The 20,706-nt window shown below is 35.6% G+C and overlaps 1 protein-coding gene and 1 long non-coding RNA gene across 51 annotated transcripts in view; one reads left to right on the forward strand and one right to left on the reverse strand.

Moving 5' to 3' along the window:
* The window catches only part of LOC147844522 (uncharacterized), a 69,916-nt gene that overhangs the window by 25,087 nt on the left and 24,123 nt on the right, over positions 1-20,706 (forward strand). The gene's annotated exons all lie outside the window — the stretch shown is intronic.
* Positions 1-20,706, reverse strand: part of kif1ca (kinesin family member 1C, a) — a 55,807-nt gene that overhangs the window by 18,068 nt on the left and 17,033 nt on the right. For 26 of the 50 annotated variants that reach the window (XR_015491941.1, XR_015491940.1, XR_015491953.1 and 23 more), the window contains 13 exons: positions 16,455-16,531; positions 13,960-14,139; positions 11,948-12,013; positions 11,643-11,821; positions 9,490-9,601; positions 8,868-8,945; positions 7,326-7,391; positions 7,078-7,171; positions 6,642-6,720; positions 4,642-4,790; positions 3,893-4,053; positions 2,916-2,995; positions 2,505-2,580 (listed from right to left, as the gene is read on the reverse strand). Coding sequence is in view for 10 of the 50 variants with exons in the window: in XM_087254376.1 (XP_087110502.1) it covers positions 2,505-2,580; positions 2,916-2,995; positions 3,893-4,053; positions 4,642-4,790; positions 6,642-6,720; positions 7,078-7,171; positions 7,326-7,391; positions 8,868-8,945; positions 9,490-9,601; positions 11,643-11,821; positions 11,948-12,013; positions 13,960-14,139; positions 16,455-16,531 (1,397 nt within the window). In the remaining 40 variants the exon portion in view is untranslated. The remainder of the gene's footprint in view (positions 1-2,504; positions 2,581-2,915; positions 2,996-3,892; positions 4,054-4,641; positions 4,791-6,641; positions 6,721-7,077; positions 7,172-7,325; positions 7,392-8,867; positions 8,946-9,489; positions 9,602-11,642; positions 11,822-11,947; positions 12,014-13,959; positions 14,140-16,454; positions 16,532-20,706) is intronic. The other 24 variants (XR_015491965.1, XR_015491962.1, XR_015491967.1 and 21 more) reach the window with 1 other exon arrangement.

Here is a 20,706-nt window from a genome sequence, read left to right on the forward strand (position 1 = left end):
CTTATGCCGAGTTCAGACTGCATGATTTTCAAAGTAGTCGTGTCACAGATGTTTTCACACTGCATGACTATCTGGGCTAGCGTTTCGTCGCTGCTTTGTTTACACTGCAAGATGGATCGGCGACAGGGACTTTCACATTGCATGACTTTACTATAGGAAGAATCGCCGACAACTTCGTCCAAACTACGTCTCACAGCCAAAAACACGTCGTATATCTTTTGTTATTAACTACATAATGAGAAAGAAGCCTTTAATGGGGTAGAACATGTACATGTTTGCTCCCCTGGGTTTAATGGGAATTAGCCATTTCTCCTCAACGTTGTTAATAAACTAATTTCTTTCTGTATGAAACGTCAAACAGACACAGTTGCTCCTGAGTCCTGTCAAACCTTCACTAGTTTTTCCTCCATTTCGTGGGTCCAAATAAACCGAAAAAGAGCGCTTTTAACTTCTCCCCCAGCCTCCCGCTGGCCTGCAGCAGTTATACACACACGCACACACAAGTGAATGCCGCTCTCTCATTGGCTGTAGGCGATCGCTGATGTTATTTTTAGTCAAAACTCAATTCACACGGCATGATTTGAATCGCCGACAGCTCCAGATATTCAGCATGCCAAATATCTCACAGGCATCGGCGACTCATCGGCGATTCTCTCAGATCGCGTCTTTGATAGTTTATACTGTGTGATTGTCACTCACGTGCACGAGCAGCGATTTGCCTGTGATTTCAGCCATTTGTCGGCGATTTCTCAAAACCTGTCGGCGAGCCAAAACCGGGGTTAAAATCACGCAGTCTGAACTAGGCATTAGGGTGTAAGTTTGTAATTTCCAATAAAGGCAGACGACTTAAAAAAGCACGACGCGCACATTGGAGCGGCGTGCACATGTTGTGCAAGCGTCGCACAAGTGACGCGCAGGCATTTTCCAGCCGCACCTAGTTGAAAACATCTCAACTATTACGAATGCCGTGAGCGCACCGCGATTAATTTAAGTAGACCTAACCAATCTGCTTTAAACTGTGTATGCATTTCAATACTAACAGCAGTCTAATTACCTCATACAAACACAGCGCACCCAAACACTGCAGCGCTTGTTACTTTTCTCCAAATATGTGCATCGGAGCAGCAACAATTGTATCTCCGTTTGTCATCCTCTGACGCTTGATGTTCACCTAGTTATGAGACATCAGGGGAGCGCGAGTGCAAAGCACATTGAAAACGATGAAGGAAAACGAAACCACGTGCTCGCTACTTCAGGTCAGAATATCGACACATGTGAAAATGAGTGCCGCAGCAGTGAGGAAATTGTGAATTAAAAAGGATTTAAGAATGTCGCCAGAGTGGCTTTTTGGTTTCTTTTCTTGTGCATCCCAGCCACTAGCTTCCCATCTGAACGAGTTTTTAGCATAGGTGGTAATGTAGTCATTCAACTTCAGATTGTAATGTTGCAGTGTGTATCTGAATAATGATGGCTGGTTCATTTACTTGAAAGCTCAGATTTGATCGTCATAATTTGTTTTGATTACAGAGTTTGAGGTTTTACTGTATCATTATTATTGACACCTTACAGATGCTGGTCTACTTTTAACATTTCACACACTTTGTAACATTTTATTCATCAAGTTTAAGAGTCTCTTCAACACTTATGTTTATTTTATTATAAAACATTTGAGCTAAACTGAACTTAAACTCTGAAAATTGAACTACACTGCTTCAATTTACTATGATCTTTTATGTTAAGCTGCTTTGACACAATCTACATTGTAAAAAGCGCAATAGAAAAAAAGGTGAATTGGATTGAAGTAGGTGCAAGTATAAAGCAGCTTTTAAAACTTAGGGAACATATTTTAACTGTAGTTCTTCTACATACATATTTGTATAATTCTTTGGGTCAGGAAAGCATCAGAATTTGCAGTATTTCCTCTATTACTGAAAACTGTTAGCTTTGTCTTACGCCCCATTCACACGGGGCATCAGCGTCTACGCTTTCCATTCACTTTGAATGGGTGATGTCAGGTGTTGCCGAACTGCATTGTGGATCCATCAGCGCCGATTCAGTGGTGTTGATTGCTGCAGAAGTTGGGAACTTCTCAACTTTTCAAGCGCCAATGGAGGTGTCAGCCAATCAGATCTCTTTGTGCAAATCCACCAGCTTAGACAGTAGTCAATTGCAGATTAATTTCATGTTGACGCTGAAGCAACGCATGAATTTGGCGTTAAAGTCCTTAAATTAGCAATAAGAATGCGTTTCACATATACCACATATACTCTTTTTCCAAGTCAACAGAAAACAGGTAAATGTGTTTAGATCACCACATGCTTCATCCACTTATAAAGGATAATCAGGTTAAAGACACAAAACGCAAATAAATCAGATTATTTCATGCTAATTGCTATAAACTGGATTTTGTACGTGAAAACACACATGCAGTGACGTGACCGCACCTTCAGTTCCTGTCAAATTTACTCTGACAAGACAAAACAAATAAAAATGTCTTGACTCACTTTTTTGGGCGAGAAGACACCGACTGTTCCTCCATCCTCTTTCACTGACACACCCATCTCAGCCAGCAGCGACTCCCTGAAATGTCACACACACACAAAGAGAGAGAGAGAGAGAGAGAGAGAGAGAGAGAGAAAGAGAGAGAGAGAGTTTAGAAAGTTTATATTAATGGAGTGTAGATTTCGATTGATGAACACTGATGAATGCAGAAAGTATAGAATGACATCACAGTTCATTGGAAACTCCTAGACAGGCCAATCAAAACCCAGATTAACTGAGCATATTAGATTAGATTAGACTCAACTTTATGTATGTGTGTGTGTGTGTGTGTGTGTGTGTGTGTGTGTGTGTGTGTGTGTGTCTGTGTGTGTGTGTGTGTGTGTGTGTGTGTGTGTGTGTGTGTGTGTTCTTACCTGTCCTGACGTATTTCCTCAGTTTTCCTGAGTTTCTCCTCCCATGTTTCATTCAGCTCTGCAATGATCTTTTCAGTTTCCTATTAGAGGTATAGTTAGACAACTGTAGACTGGCATAGTTTGTTTTTAGGCACACAAATGCTTTTTTATTATTTAAAAAAACAAACAAAAAAACAACAACATAAAAATACAATTTTAGTTATTTAATTTTATTTATTAATTGTTTAATGCCATTTCAGCATCAAAGACTATTCATGGCAAACTCAATGGTAAAAAAATGTATGATATGTATAATAATACAACACAACCATTTACCAAAACATTACACATTTAGTTGAGAGCAAAATTGTTAGCCCTCCTTTGAAATTTATTTTTTTATTTTTAAATATTTCTCAAATAATGATTAACAGAGTAAGGAGAATCACAGTATTTCCTGTAATATTTTTTTTCTTCTGGAGAAAGTCTTATTTGTTTTATTTTGGCTAGAATAAAAGCACAATACTTTTAAAAACATTTTAAGGTCAAAATTATTGACCTTAAATTGTTTACAGTTGTCTAAAGACCAAACCATCGTTATACAATGACTTGTCTAATTACCCTAATTTAACCTAATTAACCTAGTTAAGACTTTAAATGTGACTTTAAGCTGAATACTAGTATCTTGGAAAATATCCAGTCAAATATTATTTACTGTCATCATGGCAAAGATAAAATAAATCAGTTATTAGAGATGAGTTAATAAAACTATTACGTTTAGAAATGTGTTGGGGAAAAAAATCTCTCAGTTAAACAGATATTGGGGAAAAATGAACAGGAGGGTTAATAATTCTGACTTAAAAAAAAAACTGAAATTGTACATTGAAATAGCAACACCTTCATATAGTGTAATACTCAGAAACTCTTATATAAAATCAGTTTCCCCAAGATCAGTTTGTTGTTGTGTTAAGATAGTGTGCTGTGAGTGGGATGCTGTGTACCTTGAGTCTCTCAGCGGCCTCCTCTTTGCTGATTGGCTCAGAGGGACTGGTGGTTGTCACTCCTTCCATTGGTGCATCAGAGGTAGACTGGACATATGGCAGTGAGGGCTGATGGGGCTCTCCTAACACTCCTGCTAAAGCTGGATGGCCCGTTTCAGACCCTGATAGAAAAAAAATCACAAAATTAGATACAGACAATCAAAATAAATGAACAAATAAATATTCAGACACCAGATAAAAAATATATTAAATAGTTTATAAATGCCATTATAAATGTCATAAATGTTATGCATGTTTTTTTTTTACCTCAACTACAATGTTACAAGCTAAATTTGTCAAAAAAATGACTTTAATATTAACGACACTGCTAAAACTATTTGAGTAATGACTCTTAATGACCAATACCGTTTCTTTTCTACTGAAAATGTGATCAGAAAAACACAATTATTATGCCTCATGACAATTTTTATGACAGATTTATGACAAGTTATATTGTCTTGATAATGTCAAGTTGTCATGACAAGGTATGTCAAGTGTTTATGTTAAGTTAACAAAAATAATGCCATCTCTGCATTTAAAAATGACAAAACTGAGCAAACGACACTTAATAACAGTTGTTATAAGCATGCCTAAAATCTTAATCTGCATGTGTCAGGTTATAATTATAAAGGTTTTATGACAGTCTTATGAACACCTCATCAAGTAAAGTCTTACCAAGTTTTCATCTTTGAGTGTGTGTGTGTGTGTACCTGAGGCAGTAATAAGGTTGCTGAGTCCCTGAGACAGAAGCAGCTCCTTCAGTCTGTTCACCTCTTCTTTAAGCTCTCTGACAAGACGAGCGTTTGGATCCTCATTTATGACAGCGTTACACTTGATCTGCTTAGCTCTGTCTGCATACCTACAATGGGATACATAGTGAGCTTTTCCCCTTAAAACAAGCAAAAATGATCTACCAACGATGTAAAAAATATATTCTTATAACTAGATTATTTTGCCTAGCTCATTGGCAGATTATTGGCAGAACTCACTTAATTTTGACTTATTATTTCTGAAAACCAGACATCATATTTTGCTTGGCTGGAAAATGCTTTATGATTTAGGAATTGTTATATATTTAGACTAGAAATAAGACATTTTTTGCAGTGTAAGATGACATTTTGGACACATTAAAAAAAAAAAAAAATTACAAATTACAGTTCTAATACATATTTTGACTAAAAGAACTTGTTTTGAAAAATAATAAACCTTGCATTTTTTCGAGAATTTTTCTAGACTTTTTTTAATGTAATATTTTAACTAAAGTACAATTACATCCATTTTTAATTTTTTAAACATACATTAGTTAAAGATGCACAAGAACAACAGTTCTTCAGGTAAGACATTAACATGAATCTGAACTTAATGGCATAGTTCACCCAAAAAGTAAAAGGACCTCATCGTTTACTCTCCCTTATATGGTTTTAAACCTTTATAAGTTTCTTTCTTCTGTTGATCCCATAGACTTTCACAGTAGGAAAAAAAATACTATGCAAGTCAATGGAGACCAGCTACCAGCATTTTCCACTATATCTTTATGTTGAGCAGAAGAAAAAATCTCAAATATGTTTTGAACCAGTGAAGGGTGAGTAAATTATGACAGAATTAGCATTATTTTAGGGGGTGAACTACCCCTTTATAAGGCTATGGAATCCACAGGGTCTAGGAGAGTAACATCTGTAATCCGTATGGATCAGAAGGCACATAACTTGCAGATGAATAACTTAGTTTGAATATGCAGGTTCATCCAACATTTTTAACAATTGCAGAAAGATCGCCTCTCGTGTCATTCAAATCACGTGTATGAAAGCATTTTGGCTTCCCTGTAAAATATAACAATGACAGAAAAAGTTGTGGTGGGACCTAAATGCTTTTTTGGGCTAATAATTAAAGGTGTTTTCTGTTACTGTTTGTTTAGCCTGCATTAATGCATTCAGTGTAAAGCTGCACAATTAAACATTAAAAGATTACAATCTCAATTTAAACCTGCGCAACCTGAATGAAAAATTATGATGATTTGCATGGGTTTATTAATCCTTCAAATCTGTGTTTGATCAAGAGAGATTTAGTTTTTACACTTTTTAAGTTCGATACAAACAATTAAATAACACAGCAGTACTGAGGGAACATTTTATAGTTTAGATATAAACACTGATGTTTATGTTAAAGATTAAAATCACTGTTTAATGGAACTTGATGCTGGTGAATGTTGTAGCAATTACACTAAGTAACCAATAGGTGGCGACAAACAACCATCAAATTTATGTCACTGAATAGGTTTTCAAAAATGATCCACCTAAAATGAAGCATGAAGAATTATGTGTGAACTATTGAGTCATTTACTGAAAATAAATATGATCTGTTGTAGAAGACGTTAGATTTCTATAGTTAGCATTATCAGCAAGAGTAGCAAAGCTAATTTTTTGTATTGAATATTTTTCTTTTTTTTTTTCAGCAGTTTTTTTCTTGATTTTTATAACAATTACATGTTATGTTTGCAGTAATATTTTTGCATAAATGGAAAGTATTTGACATTTGTTGCTCCCTTTTTTCTGATCCGAAAAATGGTCCAATCCATGACTCAAAAACTGCAGTGTGATCCAAACCGTGAGATTTGCGATCCATTACAAGACTAACAGGGACCCAGTAAATAGTATGTGCAGATTAAAAAAAAATAGTATGTATTTAGAAAAGAACTGTGGTGTGATTTTACCTGAGGGTACTGAGTGTTTCTTCATAATTGATATCTGCCGGGCTCAGAGCAGCGATCATGGCTGTGCGGGAGTTTCCACCTTCAGACACAAACACTCAAGCTCAGCCAGGATCAGCATTAACAGTGATTTAAAAGAGACGACTTTATACAAGACGTAAAATAAGTCTCTAATGTCCCTAGTGTGTGAAGTTTCAGCTCAAAATACCACACAAATAATGTTTTATAACTCTCTGAAACTGCCCCTTTTAGGTTTTGATCCTAACTGTGCAGTTTTGGTGACTGCCACATTAAATTCAAATGAGATTGCTCAGTTTCATTAAACATAAATGTCTTTGTGATTCTGCTTCAGCATCCGTCAGACTGTCCTTCATGGCACGAACAGATTTATAACACTGTATTATTTCTGTTTACAGCCAGAATGGGACAACAGACTTACCTAGATTTTCTCTCAATAACCACGTGAGCACAGAATCCCTGTAGGGAATGAAATCGGAGCGTCTCTTCTTTGAGCCGTGCTGTGGAGGAGAAACCTATTGTAATACGGCACAAAGAATTCAACATTTAATACAAAACACTGAAAGACAAGCGGAGAGAAAGCGACGTAGATGAGAAATGAGTTGCAGAACTAAACTGCAGACAAACTTATAGTTCATATATAGCACAAACGCTAGCAGTAGCTCTTACCATGTCTGCCAACGCTGAGATGACTTTACCCAGTGTTGTCAGAGATTTGTTAATATTGGCTCCCTCCTATACAAAAGAAAGCAGTGCTTTTAGATTATCTGTTAATACTTTATACCAGTTAAAAGGTAAATTAACCCCAAATTCAACATTGTATTTAACCCAGCAGCATGCCAAGCATTATTAATTCAACTCATCAATAGAGCTGTCGAGAAAAATCCATTCTGTTTCGACTCAAAAGTAACCGGACTACATTCGCATAAAATTGTGAATAATGTTCAATTTTATTAAGCGGACAGATTGTTTCATTTCACAAGACCTACGCGAGTCATCAGGAGGCACAGCTATTGATTTAGACTCATTGAAAGTGTTTATTGTTGATCTAAAAATCCTATCACCTTTGGCTGCCACTATATGAATCACCAAGGATCACGGGTTCAGCTCAAAATCTTCTTTAAAGGGCACCTATGGTGAAAAATCTACTTTTCAAGTTGTCTGGACAGACATGTGTATAAGTATAGTGTATAGAGCATTATATTGGGGTGAAATAAACAAACACAGTCCTTTTTTTTCAATTTAACAACATAAATACGGTGGACCAATTGGAGCAGTTTTTAGATCGACCGCAACTTTACGTAGGAGTGCGATCCCCCCGCCCACCAATATTTATTGACTGGCGCGTGTCACCATATCCTCAGTTTGTCGTTTCACGTCCGCCATTTTCAGCGTGTGTCGCTAGAGGAACACCCTTGCTCTATTTTTAGATGTAAGGCTCATTCGGGCTCAACACAAGATCAGCATTCGGTAGGTTTGCAAATGTGTACTTTTCATTGGTTTTGTTCACAACACAAACGGGCGCGGCGGGTAGAAAACAGGGCGAGTCGGGCAGCGGGACAACACATCCTGAATATAAGCGGGAGCGGTCGGATTCGGGCTAGAACCTGGCGGGATTCAATATTTAGTCCCACGCTGATCTCTACCAAAGTGCCATCTAAACATGCGAATGTCCGTGTCTGGTGTGCCGTGTCGCTCTTGGCTCCGCCCCCTTGATACGTTGGGCGGGAATTTCAAACTAATTTTCATGTGAAGCTACACGCCCCTAAAACAGCAAACTGTGTACACGCCCCCCAAATAACACTTTTGAACACATTATAATAAAAACATCTGAACTGTGTGTTGAACTGAACCTAAACTGGCACTCTCAGAAGAACCATAATACTAATATTAAATCATAAAAAAGGGGTAAACAATGTGCCCTTTAAATGTTCTTCTGAATAATAAAAAAAAGTCACCTACATCTTGGCTGACCTGTGGGTGAGTAAATTAAAAGGAGATTTTATTTTTTGGGTGATCTATCTCTTTAAGATGCTAGACAAACTGATCTCCAGACAGCTCCTGTCAGACTCATTTTCGTCTAGTGTGAGCGGATCTAAAGGAATGTACCGCTTCAGCTCACAGTCAGACATCAACACGTACCTAGAATGGGGATGGCTAAACGATGACAGTATTTGGTTTCAGTGTAAACTCTTTCTTTGTTTGACGCACCTTTAACCTCATGCCTTTGGCTCCAGATGAGTCTGCTCTCTCACTTCCAGCCAGATCAACCAGGCTGATCTTGCTCACCTGAGCAGCAGAAACCAGAGTGAGAAATGAAGAACAAAGAGCAGCATTTTGTCGAAACAGAGTTACCACCCTTTCATGAACAGCAGGACAAACACTTTTCATTTTAAATCAAGCAGATTTGTAATGCATACCCTAGCATATGCAGCATGAAAGTCCTTACTGTACTTCGCATTTCACTTACACTTAATATTTACATAAAAAATCTCAGAGTAATTTTTAGACTGTTTGAAACAGTCTTGTTCCAAGAAAATTCTGAAACATTGATTAAATGTGCATCATTTGTCAGCGGTATTGTACAAAATTTAAATTTAGGACTTTTCATTCAAGAATTTCTCAATTTTTTTGTTCTGGTTTTGACAATTGAGTACAATTCTTGAAACAAAACCATGAAGAAATTAACTTTCAAATTTAATTTAAGCATTTTCAAGGACCGGTGTTTGTTTTTAAGTACTTTCTTAAGTTCTTTCTTTTCTTAAGTACAGATCTGAAATTAAAGTATTTTCAAGAAGCGTGGGAACCCTGTAAATAATCTCTCCTCACACACCTTCTCGGTGTCTAGGCTGGTCATGTGGTCGTGTCGGTGCTGGGTGAAGAGAATGGTGAAGACGGCATGAGAGCGACTGCTGGTCTCATTCATGTTTGTGGCAGCAACCGTCCTTAAAAAAATAAAAATAAATAAAATGTAAGAATGAGATTGAGAAAGTTTTGAGTTGTTTTTTGAACATAATAGCTTCTCTGACTATATTAAGGCAAAAATAAATAAATATAATAATAATACATAAAGTATACATATACACACACACACACACACACACACACACACACATTTACATAGTGTTTACTCTAGGATTTTGTTTTTTGACCATAATAGCTTCTCTGACTATATTAAGGCAAAAAAAAAAAAAAAAAAAAAAAAAAAAAAAAAAAAAATATATATATATATATATATATATATATATATATATATATATATATATACACATCCACACATACACATACAATATATACATATACATATTTACACACACACACACACACACACACACACACACACACACACACACACACACACACACATTTACATAGTGTTTCCTTTAGGATTTTGTTTTTTGACCATAATAGCTTCTCTGACTATATTAAGGCAAAAAAAAAAAAAAAAAATATATATATATATATATATATATATATATATATATATATATATATATATATATATATATATATATATATATATATATACATCCACACATACACATACAATATATACATATACATATTTACACATATATACACACACACACACACACACACACACACACACACACACACACACACACACACACACACACACACACACACACACACACACACACACACACACACACACACACACACACACACACACACACACACAGTGTTTTCTCTAGGATTTTGTCCAGCTGTGGCAGCAGGCCTTTTTTTTACACCAATCTACCAATTACCTGTGGCGTTATTTTAATGGCAAATGTCGTGAGCGCAGTATTACAAGTCGAGATCACATTTATGTAATAGCATACAGCATGCAAATCTCTTTGCTTGCATGCCAACTTCCTCTGCTTGTGCACATAACTTATTGCATGCCCTCATATATACGCCGCTCAAGCGCAGATCTTCTTGTGCGCTCTCAAATAAACACTGCTGAAGTGCGATTTAGCGCATTTATGTAACAAGCATGTCTCCAACATATATTAGATTTGCTAGGAATATTTATTAATGTCTCTAATAGACCTACAGAGCGGTATTAATGCTTTATTTATATCATTCATTTATTCACTCATTTATTTTTATTATATACTTATTTATATTAGTTCATTCAAATAATCCATGATTTTAATTATTTATTTGAATTATGCTAATTTTAGATATTTTATTTTTAAGTTAAACCAAACAAAAATTGTAGATTTCTCTGCAGAATTTTCTTTTGCATGTGTGTAATTTGCATTATTTAGCAGCTCTGTGTCAGCGTTGATTAATAGCTAGCAAGTACAGTATATAGTATACACCAGTGGTTCTCAACTGGTTTGGCCATGGGACCCACATTTTTACATGGTCATCAAGCCGCGACCCAAATTTTTAGGAACTGTAATACAACTTTAGGAATTATACTTAATTTGTATTTATTTGTTAACATAAACAAGTAATGACAGATCATAAGAAATTCACCAAGACTTACAAATAAACACTATTTTATTGCTGTCATTTAACAAAATGGATCAAATTATAGAAATATTACAGAGTAAAAACGACAAATACTGTTGATAATAAATTGTTAATAAAACATGTTTTCTGGTTTCTAAATGTTGTTTTAATTTAGAAGGTTACATGCTCTCTTTTGAGAGCATCTCACTACACATGACACTGAGGCTTTAAGTTTTTTTTGTCGTCAATATATTTATCCATACTTCACATATTCGGGGTAGTACTTGTGCTTTAACATATTTGTTGCAATAATTAAATGAAACTTCACATGCCAAACGGTAGGGTTGTCGCGCACGCATTTCAAAATAAAAGTCCGGTATAAGCAAAATAAGTAAAAAATGTAACTTTTTTTTTGACCACATACTCCGCGACCCACTGATAATGTTCCCGCGACCCACTTTTGTGTCGCGACCCACCAGTTGAGAAACACTGGTATATACTATACAGCATACAATATACCTTGCTTTGTTGCCGGTGTCCATGAGATCTGCAATATCACTATAGTTGGTAACCGCCATTTTGGAGAGGTCTTCTACATATGGGCCCATGATAGGATGCTCTCTGACCCTTAAAGCGCCTTTGCTTTTTGGGTTTAGCAAGTCTCGAACCCGCTCACAGTAAATCTCCATATATGACACCTAAGAAACACACAATACAAAAAAGTTGGATTTCACAAAATGATTCATCACCTGAAGTCATGCATGTATTAATGAATGTCCAAAACAACTGGAACCAGCAACACACAGATGAACACAAACACACACCTCTACAGAGAAGGACAGGTCAGGGTCAGTGTTTTCTGCCGTCTGTCTGAACAAATCCTCACACATCTTTGAGAAAACACACAGTGAGAGAGATCATTATATACAGTTTTTCGTTACAATACACCGTTATATTCGTTATATACAGTTGAAATCAGAATTATTAGCCCCAATGAACTATTAGACTGCTTGTTTATTTTTTCCCAAATTCTGTTTAATGGAGAGCAGATTTTTTCAATACATTTCTAAATATAATAGTTTTGCTTACTCATTTCTAATAACTGATTTATTTTATCTTTGTCATGATGACAGTTAATAAAATTTTACTAGATATTTTTCTAGACACTTCTATACAGCTTAAAGTGACATTTAAAGGCTTAACTAGGTTAATTAGGTTAACTAGGCAGGTTAGGGTAATTAGGCAAGTTATTGTATACCAGTGATTTGTTCTGTAGATTATCGAGAATAAATATAGCTTTAATTTTGTCCATAAAATGGTGTTTAAAAAATTAAAAACTGCTTTTATTCTAGCTGAAATAAAACGAATAAGACTTTCTCCAGAAGAAAAAAATATTATCAGACATACTGTGAAAATTTCTTTGCTCTGTTATACATAATTTGGGAAATATTTAAAAAAGAAGGAAAAAATTTGAAGGGGGCTAATAATTCGGACTTTAACTGTACATAATTTTCTTGCGTTTTAGAATTAGAATATGCGCATTCTGATTTTTTTTTCCTAAAATTGACCACTGTTATAGACGTTTTTCTTGGCTGCTGCATGGAAGCTGCCATAGCGATCAGTGCCTTCCCGTAGAATGGTTAGAACTTCCGATTACAGCGTTTACAATAGGTAATTTGCGCTCCAGAATATTGGTTTCAATAGCGTTTTTAATGGATTACAGAGTGTTTTTGTGACACACAACTTGTATGCTAAAGCCGTTATTATCTGTCAGATGGGGTTCAAGTGCGAGAGAAAAACGTTCTGCTAGTTCATGTATCTGCAGTCAGACATACACGCGCGAGCAATACTTCACTGCATTATATGGCAAACCAGATTACTGGCATGAAACTCAAGAGGTATGCAAGTCATGCAATTTACAAAAATGACCAATAAAAGTGCGTTACTGATACTCTGCTGATTGATTTGCTGTTCATTGTAATCGCGAGCCGTTTGTTTCATTTAGTGTGTTGTTTTTACGACGGTGTGTGTTTTTCTGTCATTTCACAAAAATTAATAAATGAAATATTTTATTAGGTACAGATCATGATAAATGTACTAGACATATAGTGGCAAGTTCTGGAAAGTACAGTATTTTTTAGGGTCAATTTAATATTGATGTAATTTTTGTTGCAGTATTTATCTGATGCTGGTTAATATCTTTACCTGTTGTAGCAGATTATTGCATTCTAAGAGGTACACTTTAAGATAATCTTATTTTAAAAGGATTTTAATTTAAATACATATTTTATGCCCACATGTAGCAGTGATATATGCAAAAACATGATGCAAGAACATAATTCATTATTATCATTTCGTTATTGCAGTATGTTAAAACAAAACAAAATAAAAAAAGTAGTATTTTAGAACAATATGTAAAAACATCTCCCATTCCCGACACAGCTTCTAAGTCCAATTCATTTTGCTGTGCAAATTATTTTAATTAGGCAAAAAATAGGTAAACAAAATACTAAGTGCACATTTAAAGCCTGGTTTGTATATCAACCCAAAAAAATGATGTCATAGCGACATGGGTTGTCAAGTAGCCTCTAATTTACCCAGCGGTGTGCATGTCATCTTTTTGGGTGCTTCACACCTGTGGTTCAGTTCATTTGGTCCTAAACACATTGGTTCATTTGGACTAAAAGCACAATTTTTAATGTCATGTCCACACCTGCACTGGTGTTTTTATTAAGTTTTTCCCTCTTTTGTTTTTAAAAAATGCTTGTCCACACTGTGATGCATGTTATCGTTTGTGCACTGTTCAAATTTAGCTTTAGATTTTTAATCTTCATACCTGTGGAATAATGCCTTGCTGTCCTGGATCCTGTTTCCCCATCATTGTGTAAGATTTCCCTGCTCCCGTCTGTCCATAAGCGAAGATACACACATTATAACCCTCAAAAGCATGAAGCAGCATCTCCTCGCCGATGTCCTGATAAACCTTCCTCTGAGATGCAAAGGATGGGTCTTCTTCCTGAAAAACAGTGCGTTTTCAACTGTGTTGAGATGAATAGTCTTTAGACTTTGGCCTTTATATCTATTATACAAGGATAACAAGGATATAGAGTCCATTATGGTTTGACTTTTTATCACAGTGAATATTTCTATAAATCTGCTTTAAATCGCTGTACAAAAAACAAAACTAGTGATACTGACAAGTTTATATAATTAACCGAGGTGTAGCTATTCTCATCCACAAATCGATTCCCTTTTCTGTCTCTAAGGTTATTTCGGATCCTAATGGGCATTTTATTATTCTGGAGGACAAATAAACGGAGCTTGCTTGGTTTTGGCTAATGGATATGGACCTAATTACAGGGCTCGAAATGAACTTTTTTACTTGGTAGCACCGGTGCTCCCAACTTCAAATATTTAGAAGCACCAAAAAATTTTTAGGAGCACCAGAAAAAATTTAGGAGCACCCACCAAAAATGAATGAGCACCCCTGCAAATTGTTTTTTAATGGATTTATTGTATTTTAAAACAACATTAATAGGACTGACAAAAACCAGAAACAACTATCTAACTAATGCTGCGAAGACATTGATATTTGTGTGCAATAATTCCAAAATGAATGTCTAATAATTAGGCCATAGAATATTAATGATGATAAAAAATGACAATAATAGTAACAATGAATTCCATTTCTCATGATACTGCCTTGAATGTGCATGAATGTAGGTTATCTGCTATAAAAAGTCTGTTCCTTTATGAAAAATAATTGTATAGTTTGCATCAAACAAAAATGAAGCATTGCAGTAAGAAATATTGATTTTGTACTGCTGTTTTTATATGCATGTCAATTGAATAAATAATATTTCTGCAACAAAACAAACAAAAGATTATAATAAATCTTTGCAGCTTTCATCATTTAATTGAATGCAGTCATCAGTAAATAAATATAAAAATAATATACACCTCAAAAAAGAATAGACAAAAGAAAGTAAGTAAAGTCTCACTTCTATCACTCTTTAAAAGTTTTGGTCTCAGTTTGTGTCAATTTAAAGGTTCAGTCTGAGATGATCTTCATTTTTCTGTGTTAGTGGAAAGCAGGCGAGTCAGCCGACCCAATTTATGAGCAGGCAGCGCAAGATTCTTGCGCTAACTATCGGCGCAATACCGCTGTTTGTTATGAGCCGCAGTTTCAGTGTAAACTTAGTAAAGGCGAGCTTCTTTGGCGATGATATGTACAGTATTAGATTTGACTTTTAGCGGACATTTGCGCTGAACACGCAGTCAATGCAACACATGGAGATTCGGGCGCCTTCTCCAAGAAGCGCGTACCCGATTGATCTCAGCTGGCGGATCATTATTCACCTAGTGACGTGTCATGATCGCTTTCATCTGCGCCTCAACTTTAGGTGGGGTTTGCAAACCTGTGCGCTTTAAGTTTTTACTCTTCAGCCGTTTGCATTTCCCGTGGTCATAAAAGCTCCTTCCCTGTCATCTGACAGCGGAATACCTTGAGTGAATGACAGCTAATATGAACCAATATAGAAGCAGGGAAGAGCGATTCAGCACGTTTTTACAAAAAAAATCCAAACAGGTCGCACTACAACCATTATCTGCAGTCGCACTAATGCGCCCAAATATATTATGAGGTCGCATAGATTAATTTTCGGGCGCATATACGACCAAAATGGTCGCAATATTGAGCCCTGTAATTAGGATGATGATGCATTTTTCAAAAAAAATTTTGTTTTCCCTCCCTGATTTACATTCAAACCAACTAATTCCAGGTGGAGATTTTAATTGTTGTTTAGACCCTCTTCTAGACCGCTCATCGTCCAGACACACAGTCTAAATCTAGTAGGATCATTCAGCTTTCTATGCAGCAATATGCTGTTTCTGATGTTTGGCGCTTTTTAAATCCGAATACAAAAAAATTCTCGTTCTTTTCTCCTGTCCATCACTCTTTTTCCCGTATAAATTATTTTTTGGTTGATAATAATTTGCTTCCATTGATTAGTTCATGTGTTTGTAATACTATTGTAATTTCAGATCATGCCGCTGTTACATTTGATCTGGCTCTTCCAGGCTTTTTAATGTCTAGGCCACCTTGGCGTTTTAACTCCTTACTACTAAATCCTGAGTTTATAGCAGTTATTAATGATCGTATTGATCTATTTATCTCTACAAATCTCTCTCCAGAAGTTTCACTAAAGACTACTTGGGAGGCATGCAAGGCTTACTTAAGGGGAGAAATTATCTCATAAGCAGCATACAAGAAAAAAGTAATGAAGTTTTTATAATTGAAGCATTTCCAACATGAAATATTCAGAGACTTACCGAGCTGTGTGACCAATATGAATAGTCAAAGGTGAAGTTCTTGGGTGATTCCTTGGGCTGTTTGGGATTAGTAATACCTATAAAACATATACATAATTAAATACACTAATTTAGCATTGGTAATGGTCATGTAATAAAATTATTTATGTAAAAAAATTATATTTTTATTGTTTTTAAAGTAAAATTAAAAGTCTTAAGTCTTAAAATAATCAGAATAATTTGATTATTTATAAGATGAACTATATAAACTCATTAAATATGAATGTGAATTGTGACAAGTGCTTTACAAATGAAAAAAACCTTATTGCTTTACAAACACTGATTGTGTCATTGATTTATTTGTGCAATACTTGTTTACCCCATTCATTGGATGTTTTGCATCCATATGAAATGTGTCTATGGATACATCATAAATTATGCAGACTCTCGTCCAAGTCTTGTCAACTCAGTGCTGGTCTAGCCATCATAATGATCTTGGAAAGACTCCAGCTCTGCAAACACTACTCTTCCCTGTCAGACACACTACTGTCAGTAGCTTTAGAATGACCTTTGACACCATATCCCCACCAGGCCCTCTCCGCAACAAAAACTCATAGAAAACTGAAATGTCACACCACACAAAACATCTTATACAAAACGTACATTTTTAAAGTACACTTATTGTTACAGTGTCACTGATAACAAGCAGTGACTTTATTGGGTAAACTATTATAGTGATAAACAGACAACTATAACAGAAAATAAAGAGTTTGTGCATGTTTTATGGCTTTTTAATTTCTTGACTTCTAAAAGATATTTATAAGGTCTTAATAAAAAAAAAAGACTCAATTTAAGGCAGGGGTTTCCAAACTTGGTCCTGGAGTGAAGGTGTCCTGCATAGTTTAGCTCCAACTTCCCTTAATACACCTGCCTGGTGTTCTAGTATAACTAGAAGGAGCTTGATTAGCTGGTTCAGGTGTGTTTAACTGGGGTTGGAACTAAAATACGCAGGATAGGGGCCGTCCAGGACCAAGTTTGGACACCCCTGATTTAAAGGGACATAAAATGTAAATGTGTTTCTAAATGTAAAAGTCTAGGGACAAACTCTTGAACAGCCTTGTGATGTTGTGAAAATGTTGTGATGCAACATTTAATACCATTGTGAAACATTTCTGCTCTGATTTATGACCGCCTGATGGCTTTAATTACTACAATGATGCAAAAGTGAGAAAGATCACCACACTCAGAAGAGCAAAAAAATAAAAAAAATTAAAAGTTTATAACAACAGAATCTTGGCCTTGGGCACCAGGGGACATTTCAGCAGGACAATACCCAAAACACACAGGAAATGGCAAAAAATAATAATGTTTTGCAGAGTCCTGACTTATATCCGATTGAGAATCTGTAGAGAAAGCTAAAGATAAGGATAATAACAAGGATAAGGATATATTTCACAAGGATTCTGACACAACAACGTGAAGCAGACGCTTTACAAAAGTTGCACGTAAGGGGGAAAACCGTCAAACTTGATGAAACATTTGAGGGCGCATGGAATCAACTTAAAGGTATGGGAATGCATAGTGTCTGACAGCTTGCGACATCATCTGGCACTTTCATTGAGTACATTTACACAGACACCAATACTACGATTTTGGTATGATTAAGACAATACTCTGATTAAGAGTCTGCCATGTAAACAGTGAATTTTGATTACTTTGAAGGACCACCCGAGTCACGAAATGCGGAGGTTTTTTGTTTCCATTTGGCATGCGGTATCAAATTCGAATAAAACATCAGCTTGGTGATGCGACATTAATTGTTTTATACTGAAACCTTCCTTCTAAAAGTGCTTCCTTGGTCTTATCCATTTTTCTTTGCATGTTGAACACATATCAGCCACAACAGGAAATAAAAGTTTGGAAACAGCACAATTCTGATAAGTGTCTTTCTTTTTTAAACTGAGTTCGATGTACACTAATATTAGAAAGTGTAAAAGTGAAACTCGTGAGCAGAGTCATTAAAAGGAAGCCAGAGGGTGGAGAAGGGCCCCGCAGAATAAAGCACTGCTGGGTAACAATAGAGCACTGCTGCCTTGAGCTCAAACAGCCCTGTGTTTGTGTTGGAGGGGGGTCAAACCAAACAGACTGCCAGCCCCGCAGATTCTTTAGATAGAGAGAAAGAGACAGAGAGAGAGACTCTACATGACTCAGAGAAACTATGCTATATACTCAGAGAGGATGACATGGCAGCCAAACCAAACCAGCAGCATAATCAAACACTTCTTTCTGGTTCTTGAATCTGATTGGCTGAATGCCCAACAATATTCTAGATATATCAGCGCTGTTAAAGCATCTTCACATGTGTATCGTATTTTGGTGGAAAAATAAACTACAGTATTATTAGTTTTATAGTATTGTATGTCTTTTGTCTCATTTATTGTATCCTTTATTAGATGATGAAAATAGATCCTGTATTTGACTGAAATGCCAGGCCAATGAAAAAGCTTAGTATTCTGTTTAAATCAAAGCCCAATCTTTCAATAAAGTATATAAATACATCAATAAAACACAACGAGAAAGAGGCAGAGGAATACAGAAGAGTAAGGCGAATACAGCTGCAGGTTGGAGTGGAGACGCTGTAAGAGGAAGACGGGAATGTGAGGTCTGGCAGTCAGTAGTGCAAACGGCAGGATTTTACAGTGGTTTAGAGCTGTGGTTTGAGAGGCGTGTTTCCAAACTCTCAGAATTTCCCCCTCTTTCAACGTGTGGGTGGAGACGGAGGTATTTTTGGACATTACCATGGAAAAGTTCATGGAGACAAACTAGCAAAAGTGTGGAGTGAGATTTAACACATTACAAACGCTCAAACTCTGCTGGATCTTTTGATCTTTTTGAGCTGATTGCAATGACTAAACTTGATTGCCACGCTCTTGTGTATTTGGTAGACTACACAAATATCTGTGAACTTCATATTTTGTAGTTTGTGTATTTCTTTTTTCATTTTATTTATGCTTTTGAATTGCATTATTGGGAGCTTGACTTTTTCCTTAAACAACTTTTGATCTTGAAAAACGTGACTTTTATTGAATTTTTAATAGTTTGGATATTATATATTGTCAGAACTTGGTGTTGTGGTACCTTTTCTGTTATTTAAATTCAGCTAATTTAATTCCGTATAAATTATTTCATACACAGTATATTGTTTTAAACAACTAAAATGTCAATAATAACCACTTTGTTAAATTGCAGAGTTTTCAAGATCCCATAATGCATATGCATTATTACATGGATATACTGTTATTATAGTGTATTGTATAATGCATAAGCGTAAAACAGTAACTTTCTTAATAATCAATGCCTTAAGTAGTGTTTGTGGAGTATAACAATATTCACTTCAGTTGTGAATTATTAAACAAAGACAATATATTGCAAATAAAAAACATTTATATGTATACATTTCAAAATAAAAGTCAATGGGTTTATAATGTTTATAATTAACAAATGCTTATTTCCATTTCTTTTTTACTGTTATCTTGGTTACAAAACACAGAGTACCTGCATTTCTGGAAGGAAAGACTAAGAACATTCTTTAACACATTATTCAATTTAAAGATTAAATACTGTAGTGCTTGTTTAATAAATATTATAAATACGATTTATATCAGCTATTTAAAAGGCTTTTAATAGTCTAATATATTATATTGCATTAAATTACATAATTTAGTTATGCAGTAAATAGGGTTGCATGGTTTACCGGTACTATAGTAGTATAGCGACACTATAGCTCTAAAATACTGCACAAATGCTTCCAAATATATTTTAAGGTCGCATAGATAAAATTTTGGCCGCATATACGACGAAAACAGTCAAGTCCTAGCATCCTTACTGAGTATTCTTTCCTCATAATAATAATAATAATAATAATAAAATAAGGAAGTTATCATTAATCGCAATACAAATTACAGTGAACTCCAAATGAAGTCTCTAACACCAGCTGGGTGGGAAAAGCCATTAGAACGACACAGATCACTGCCGAGTACCATGGGAAAAAAGTGATGACAGGTAGTAATTTGTGTGTAACTTTTATGGTTTGGCTATGGTTAAAGTAAAGACCATGTTGGCCAGGTAGAAAAAACGGTAGGCTACAATTAATTAATTCGTTATGAATCAATTGATATTTAACAACGACCCTCACCCCCTGCCTATGACGACGATGCCATCGTCCATCGCAATGTTTCACATTAAGGCTGATTTATACTTCTGCGTCAAACGC

Source organism: Danio rerio, chromosome 5 (assembly GCF_052040795.2).
Source record: "Danio rerio strain M-AB ecotype USA chromosome 5, GRCz13ab, whole genome shotgun sequence".
Taxonomy (NCBI): Eukaryota; Metazoa; Chordata; class Actinopteri; order Cypriniformes; family Danionidae; genus Danio; species Danio rerio.